This window comes from Crocodylus porosus, unplaced genomic scaffold (genome assembly GCF_001723895.1).
Source record: "Crocodylus porosus isolate Cpor-Errol unplaced genomic scaffold, CroPor_comp1, whole genome shotgun sequence".
In the NCBI taxonomy this organism is placed as follows: domain Eukaryota; kingdom Metazoa; phylum Chordata; order Crocodylia; family Crocodylidae; genus Crocodylus; species Crocodylus porosus.
This window is the reverse complement of record NW_017728886.1, coordinates 206,557,325-206,565,917: the sequence shown is the minus strand read 5'-3', so window position 1 is coordinate 206,565,917 and position 8,593 is coordinate 206,557,325. Positions and strand designations below refer to the sequence as shown.

General features: G+C 38.9%; 1 protein-coding gene across 2 annotated transcripts in view; it reads right to left on the bottom strand.

Moving 5' to 3' along the window:
• The window catches only part of CHD7 (chromodomain helicase DNA binding protein 7), a 156,256-nt gene that overhangs the window by 12,570 nt on the left and 135,093 nt on the right, over positions 1-8,593 (bottom strand). For both annotated transcript variants that reach the window (XM_019548501.1, XM_019548510.1), the window contains 9 exons: positions 8,062-8,272; positions 7,348-7,543; positions 6,958-7,125; positions 6,460-6,639; positions 6,080-6,190; positions 5,785-5,990; positions 4,725-4,924; positions 3,964-4,123; positions 252-341 (listed from right to left, as the gene is read on the bottom strand). In XM_019548501.1, the coding sequence (XP_019404046.1) occupies positions 252-341; positions 3,964-4,123; positions 4,725-4,924; positions 5,785-5,990; positions 6,080-6,190; positions 6,460-6,639; positions 6,958-7,125; positions 7,348-7,543; positions 8,062-8,272 (1,522 nt within the window). The remainder of the gene's footprint in view (positions 1-251; positions 342-3,963; positions 4,124-4,724; positions 4,925-5,784; positions 5,991-6,079; positions 6,191-6,459; positions 6,640-6,957; positions 7,126-7,347; positions 7,544-8,061; positions 8,273-8,593) is intronic.

Below are 8,593 nucleotides of genomic sequence, written 5' to 3'. Positions count from 1 at the left end.
ACAAATGTTGTAAACAGAAGATGAATAATCCTTTAGTATTGGCAAAATTTCAGAAGCCCATTTTGTCACTCCACTCCACCCCCGCCCCTCAAAGAAAGCCTATCGGGTATGCTTAATGATTAATAAAGTTGCTGGAAAACAGAGCTGAACTGAAGGATTATGAAGGTCTTTTAAATGCTACACCGTACAGTATGCTCATTTTATATGAGTCGTTATAATAAAGCAAAGAATAAACCTATACTTGTACTAACCTTGAGTCAGCACCCTCTAAGATCTTGTCTGCTTGGTCCCCTATAACTTCTTGTCTTAGATAGTACAGCATGCGGACACGCAGCAGGACCCTGGAGAGGAAGGCAGAGGGGGGAAAAAGTTCTTAACTTCAGGCCTGTTTGCCAACAGTGGCTTTTGGCAGCTGCTGCTGTTCATCCATCATCCTGCCAAGGCTGATTAGCCATGCTGTATGGTAGGCTTGAAGCGTGACAGATGGTGGCACATAATCACCTCTGTGTGGTGCTTTCTGCTGGCTTCCAACAGGCCTGCCTGGCAACCGCTTACACTGCACAGAGAGGGATCGAGCTCAGCCCAACCCAGGCGCATTTCATTTAGTTCTACCTAGTGCAGCTTGTGAAGTTTAGACACGTACTCTACCACTGCCTCTGAAGTATTGAAGCAAGTTTGTAAACAACTGAGCAGATGGCTTTCAGTAACTGTTCTGCTTCATTATCTCATAAAATTTCCTCAGCTGCTGCCTTAATACCATTTTTGGAAGCACATCAGAAGTTGTAGGAATAAACGAGATATAAAATCTGGTTTTACTACCTTACAATAAACCCTCAATATGGAATGTCAGGTTTTTCAGATTATACAACTTTTTGCTTCCGAGAATGGGGAAAAAAATCCTCCCTTTTCCCTTAGGAAATATTAACTATTTTTACTCTTTCCAATTCAAACCACTATTTTTTTTTTAACCTGTGCACCTATGTAAGTGCTAACAGTAAGTAGAAACTTTCATTGTTTAGGTTTATTCAGTCTTATTTCTGAAACACTGCTGATATTTTTGGAACTGTTATCAAGTGTTCAGTCAAAGCTGAAACTGGCAGGTGGGAGAATGGCAGGGGCTAGATTTTCAAAGGTGGTTAGGAAATCATTCTTTGCAGCAAAATATCTACCTGCAGAATCATGCTCTAATACATTTACCCAATTAGGGCACCCCCTGCTGCCTAATTAATGAAGTAAATCAGTGCTGACTAGGATGGACTGTTCAGCCCACCCTCTTAGCTAAATCTAAAGTCATCACAGCAACTGTTGAACTGCTGCCGCCCCTGAAGCAATGATGGGGACCAGAGAGGCAGCTATCTGGTCAACAGGCTGCCGTGAAAAATTCAAACAATTGTTAATTTTGAGAACATATCACCAGGATTTTGGAGCAACAGCAAAAACCTGGATTCGAGTGGGTTGCTCAAACAATCCTTGGAAAGGCAGCAGGGGTGAAAGAATTTGAGAACACTTCACAGCCAGAACTCAACACAGGTATCATACAGTTTCCAAACACATTTGCCTTTGTACATAAGATGTCTTGGAACCAGCAAGGCTCCCCTACCGTGTGCATGATGATGTAGATGCACATCATGCAGGGAATACAACTTTTCAAAGACCACTTAACCATGTCAAATAGTAGCTATGGACTACTAACTATTGTTACATCCAGCCAAGTAAGGGGAAGAGGGAAGCTACCACGGGGATGATGCAAGCTCTCTCAGCTTTACTCAGGGTACCACTTTTAAAAATTCTCCTTTTAAAATCCCTATACATCAGAATGACATGTATTTGTTCCACAAATACATAAAAGGCATGGGTCCTTATAAAACTGGTTGATGCTGCTATATCAGCCCTGCTACCCCAGCATTTTCTGGAAGGGTCATTCATATTAGCAGCTGACTTCCCTGCCCTTTCCTCCATTTCACTGGGATAAACTTAGGAACAAGGGACTGGAAGGGCCGCCTTAGGCCATCCTACCAACCAGCAACAAGTAACCTCAACACTGCTTTTAGGTTTTGTGGATCCGAGAAACAAGCGGGGGGCGTGGGGAGGAAGGGAAGTGGCACTGAAAAATGCCCCTGCAGACTGTTGAAATGCAAAACTCTAGAACTCTTGGTTCAGCGATGATACCGTTTATTAGGCCAGCTAAGAAATCGCAAAAAAAAAAAAAAAAAAAATCTTTTTCTGCAAGCTTTTGGGCACACATGCCCATCATCAGGCTGAAGGAAAATTAAAGACAGTAAAAAGTCCCCATAGGTAGGAAATAAATAAAAGTTTATTTCCTACCTATGGGGACTTCTTACCATCTTTGAGTATTTTCAAGATAAATTTCTTCTTTACCTTGGTTAACACCTTGAGAACATCTGATAACCTTGCAGGCCTTTTCTCCTCACTACTCTATACTTCATATCAGCATATCCAAGTTATTCTTTTTCATACCAATTATTTCTTTTTCAATAGCCTGACAGCCATAGTAAGACATGCTCATTAAAATTATGAGTAAACTTCAATGGAAGAATGTTACATTTATAGGGTATACTCGTTCAAGAACATAAGAAATGCTGTACTGGGTCAGATCTAATATCTAACCCAGACTGGTGTCTAGCCCAGTATCCTGTCTCTGACAGTGGCAGAAGTAGATGCTATAGAGGAAGTACATTGGACTAGATTTCTCTAGAGTGATCTATCCCTTCCCTGGCATCCACCATTATAAGTTTACAAATACCACAGGAAATATCTCCATCCATTCTGTTCAAAAGCAGTTAATAGATTTATTATCCATAAATTTATCCAGTTCCTTTTCTGAACATGACTGTCATCTGCTTCCACCACCTCCTGTGGCAATGAATTCCACAAGTTAACTACACAGTGTACAAAAAATACATATTAAGAATATAACCACATAAAAATTGTAAATTATTTTGGGGTAGACATAGGTCTATGATGTCTGGTCTAAGTCTGCATATTCTACTATAAGTCTGGGACATGTTAAGCACAGATGAGATATTTAGAACTAGCATGCAATAAAAAGAAAAGGATACAAAATACCCTAAGATACTATTCAACAATCCATATCGTACTGTCATATATTGTTTTTAAGTAAATATGTACACAGGTACAAAACCAAATGGGGCAGCCTCTTCTACAAAGGGCTTACAGTTAAATACAAACCTAAAAAAAAGCTAGATTGGGGTCATGAGTCAGGTAACAGAAGATGTGGTGATTCAGTAAGACACACAAGATCAGAATTCTTAGAAGAAATAGGTTCTAAAAGGGGATTAAAAGAAAAGAGATTATTTGGTGGACAAAAATGGGATAGAGGGCAAACCTGAGAAGGGGCAAGAGCAATAGAGAGAGAGGTTCCGGTACAATATACAATGCAAGATGAAGAATAGGAAAAAGTAAGAAGAGATTATGCGGGGGTAAGATCAGATGAAGTCTGAAAACTAGGTACTATCCAGTTTATTTGGTGTGACATGGCAAGTACCTAAACAAGGGATGAAAGAAAGGACTAGTGGCATGAATATGAGTTTAAGAGACCAAAAAAGAAGTCAAGGAAAGGAAAAAGGAATTTGGGAGAATAAATTAGCAAGAATGAGAAGACACTCTATATTTGAATGGTTTAGCTATAAAATGCTTTAGAAGGCAGGAATATAGTGCCCCTGGTTTTGTCAGACAGTATATTTTACCAAGTAAGAAACAACATTCATTATTTCCTCTTTTTTTGTGCTGAAATGTATTTTTTAAAGTCAATCATTCATAAAAAAAATTTACAACCAGGTAAACACCCACATTTCAGAGGCTTTATCACAAGTTAATGATAATAAAGTATCTGTAGCTCCTGCTACATGGTCCAATATTTGAATATACCCAAATGTCTGTGTTAGGTGTATATTAAGAAGTATAAACTAACTGAATACTTACTTATTACAGTGATGTTTGAGATGCTTCTTATAGCTGTCCTCTTGAAACAAGATATCTGGGTTACAGCTTGCCAGCCAATCTGCATCTTGCAGCACTGGCTGCGAACTCTGCGCTTTTACTTTCTTGCCTTTCCTTCCTCTGGGCACTGGTGCAGATAGACCTATGAAACATCCCCCAAACACTTCTCAGTTTGAATTGTAAAAGTCTGATCTCAAAGTGCAGTAAAAAACAGCCATAAAAAAACCAAACATCACAGCTACCACCCCTGGGGTAAAGAGCTACAACCAACCATTTAGTACAGGGAACTGTATTTTCCAAAGTCCATGGAAACTGTAGAGCAAGTTCATCTCTAAAGAATGCAATTATCAAACAGGGACTCACGCCAGAATAATGATCTAAAGTTCCTGTGTCTTATGAAAACTACCAGGAGATCTAACAAGCGGTCTGAACAGACTCAGCTCATCCATGTCTTGTTTAAAAGACAACTGCTCCAGCACTCACTTTTAATGCTGTGCCAGAATATTTGTTCAATACTAAGAGGAAGAGTGCTACTCTGAATTGACAGTGCTTTGTACAGCCCATAAGGTATTCACTAGAGGTCTCCCAACCAAAACTGACCCACCCTTACTCTGACTTGCTTATCTAATCTGATCATAATCACAGCAAAGTCAGTCTGCCTACAGTTTAAAAGAAATCTGCAGTCTGACTTCAGCAAGAGTCTCCTGTCCCAGACCACTACCATTCAATTGTGGTATGCTTACCAGAATGGTTAACCAAGGCTCGTGTTTGCCCATCTGCAGTTGGAGTGATCAGATCCCAGATGAAACTTTTGATATTTTCATCCCCTTTGTAGTGATTAAGACAATATACCAAGATAGTCCGGCAGATGGTTTCCACATCTTGTTCTGTTAGCTGACGTTTATAGCGCCCATGTGAGAGGATGTCAGTCCACCGACCCCAACTACAAAAAAAATATGTTCGGTACATAGCTGTAGCACTGGAATTTCCATTCATTTTAACCCCTGGGTGCCAGGCAGGTTGGGAGCTCCTGTCTTAGCACTAAAGTATTTTCCATTTGTAGGTCGTGTCAGGGAATGGTGCTTCCAACTACAGCACCAAAGAGTTAAGAATGTTTATTTTACAGAGCAGGCAATAGGTTCACTGCTCATAAAAGCTGCACTTGAACTATACTGGAAATAATGAAGTACACATGTTTAACACTAAATGTTCCCAGTAAGCTATGAATAGGGAATACAATCCTAGAGTGCTTCTGTAATAATGAGATTTTTGGATCAGTTTGACCTTGAAATGCATTACTGGTAATAAGCACAAGCAAACGTCTAAAAAGAGTGGGAGAGGGGTGAAGGGTTGGAGGGGGGAGGGGGGGAAGAGGTGAGGACATGAAAAAGGAAAAAAAACATAAACAAGGAAAAAAGAAAAAAAAAAAAATGCATAGTGACTCTGAAGTCCACCATGAGGACAGCCAAATATAACTGTCTGCCTGTGAAGACACAAAGGCTAAAGCTGGATGAGCTAATGAAAGAGAACAATTAAACATCCAATTTATCCACCAGAGAAACAGGAATCCAGGGTTCTACTAGCTGGTGCCAAAGCAATCGAGCTCAGGTCTAAGCAAAGACTCTAAGCTGCTTGTTAATTTCCAAACCAGGACCGTCTTTGTGCTTCAGTTCCTTTGTGCTTCCTTCTTTATGCCTTAAAGATCTCCAAAACATTTTAAATGGTAAAATATAAGGCTCTTGGGGATTCAAGATGTACCTTGGGAACATGAATGTATACAAATAGTCACAGAACTGCACTTACCCATAAACCAAAAGGTTTTTCTCTACCCTAAAACATTCGCTCCGTGCATAACCCTGTGATTTGTCCTGAGGTCTTCGGGGCTTTGTACTGGGCTTTTCTTCCGAATCACTTTCCAGGTCTGAGAACTCCATCAGTTCATCCTCCTTCACTGCACTGTAAAGCCTGGTTTGCTTTCTTACTCTCGGTGTATCAATAACTAGATTGTTCTAAAATGAAAGCAAGCAAAAAGGAACATATAAATTCAAAATCAAAAAGTTCTCTCTGAACAAATCAGGAACTTGTTCAAAGTTCTCACCCTTCCATTTAAAGCGTCAATATCCAGCTCAGCTTTCTTAGCCCACTTCTGCCAAAAATTAGGGTCATCCAAGGAAATGTCTGTTCTGTTTCCAGATGCAACAAAACTAGCCTAGTGAGCATGAAAACACATACATTAGCTTCACTACTGTATACCATCATGAACAGTTTTCCATTTTCACTGTAAGAGCAATGACAATTTATTTTTTAAATAAAAGGTTAAGTCCACAGAAACATCAAACAGATGTTGGAAGAAAAGGAACACCATCAGTTTCTGTGACATTTTACACAGAAAAAAATAAACTAAATTAATGGGGAAGGTAGATTTACTGTACTTTCATTCATCAGGTCATATTTTTTTCTTTAAGTGTTAATGCTCACCTTTGCAAAAGTTGAGCCTTTTCCTTCAGACTCGATAGTAATTGTGTGTGTTCGCCTTAAGAGAATCTGGTCAATGTCTTCTTCACAGAACTTGGAACCTTCATCCTCCTCATCCATAAGAGCACCATAAGCCCCCTTTCTCAGGAGATCTTCTATCTCTTTTTTAGAAAGTTGCTGTACCTGTATTTTAAAGATGATACAAAGTCTTCTTTGATATCCATCATAATTCAATACTCATAGCATAATCTAACTGTTCTTGATGTTCTTTAGAGATGACTGCAACAAGTTTGAATGTTTTATACTTGACTGACAGAACAACGCTTTAAGTTCAGGCCTTAAAGTACTAATTAAACGGCAAACAAAGTTCTTAGCTTAATCTATTCTAAAGCTAATTGAAATATTCAACCAGAAGAGCCATGTCCTTCACCAGAAAAGATAGTAAGCAAAAGTGTGCTTTACAATGTGGACTTTTGGAAATGTGACTACATCCATTCTCACCCCATTTGTAGCGTTTTCTCTTCCACTCATAGACTGGAGTACAGCTTTATCAAGGCCAAGTTTTAAGCTAGCTTTGTCAAACATTTCTCTTTCATAAGAGTTCCTTGTTATCAACCTGTAGATTTTCACTGATTTGCTCTGTCCTATTCTGTGACATCGGGCTTGGGCCTAAGAAACACAAAATGGGATATTCAGTTACAAGCAGCATAAAGAAAACAAGGGTTATAGATAACTTAAGGCTATTTCTTCTAAATTACTGAAAATGCTAACATTTAAATTCTGAACTGAATGCATTTTCTAAAGGCCAATAACAGCCCTAACTCTTAGAAAAGTATGGTAAAATATGGTAGAAAGATGAAATCCAGTAATAACTGCCTCTTTCAATATTACCTGGAGGTCATTCTGTGGGTTCCAGTCTGAATCAAAGATGATGCAGGTATCAGCAGCAGTAAGATTAATGCCCAAACCTCCTGCCCTTGTACACAGCAGAAAAACAAACCTATCAGAATCAGGTCTGGAAAACCTGTCAATAGCTGCCTGGCGAAGATTGCCTCTTACTCGGCCATCAATTCGCTCATATGGGTACCTGAAAAAGATTATAAAGATAACTTTACACCAAATGTTTACTACACCTTATCGTTGTACCAATTAGTTTTTAAAGGGAACTCAATAATTATTACAGCACAATTACAGCAAAGTATAGAGTAAGTGTTTTTAATTAACTAGATGCACCAGTGAAGGATACACTGCACACACTTCCTCTGAGCAATTTCCATTGGAGAAAGAATTGTTATCCAAAAGAATGAAATAAACCCTCAAACTATGGCTAAATATTCTTACACTAAACATCAGGTAAAAAGTCTAGTTGAACAATAAAACTAGAAGGTGGAATATTAGCATACTATGTGAGAGGCACCTCTACACCCATAAGAAAAAACACACTCTTTGTAATTAAAGGCATGCATTTTACTTTCATCAGATCATTCAACAAATTCAAGTACCTAAGTTTCATCTTTTTACAATACAGAGTGCTCACAGGTTAAATATTGTGGTCATTGAGGGAAAAACAATGTATTCAGAATTGTATTATATTGTTGCTCTCACCGTCTTTGAATGAGGTAGTCTTCCAGTATGTCCAAGCAGCGCACCATCTGGGAAAAGATAAGCACCCTGTGGCCACCAGCCTTCAGTTTTGGCAGCAGCTTGTCAATCAGTACTAGCTTGCCAGCAGCCTGGATCATTGCCTGGAGCTGAAAATCTGGAGAGTCGGCATTGTGTGTTTCTTTAAACTCTTCCAAAATTTTCTCTTCAGCACCTGCAAAGATTGGACAGCAATACATGAATACTGTAAAGGTTTTATTAATAAAACAATGAGCCTGCCTTCAATACCCTATGCAAGGTACAAGAATGTTTTAAGCATTATATGCATAAACATTTATACACGTTCATTAGCTAACTTAGCACTAAACACACACGTACACAAAACCAAACACAAATGAACAACAAGGGATTTAAGCTTTCAGCAGGAAAAAAAACTGGGAGAAAACCTTTCTAAATAAAAGAATACAGCAAGGGGGGTAGGGGGGGACTCCTAGGAAAATAAACCCCTTTCTATATAAAAAAAAAAAAAAAAAAA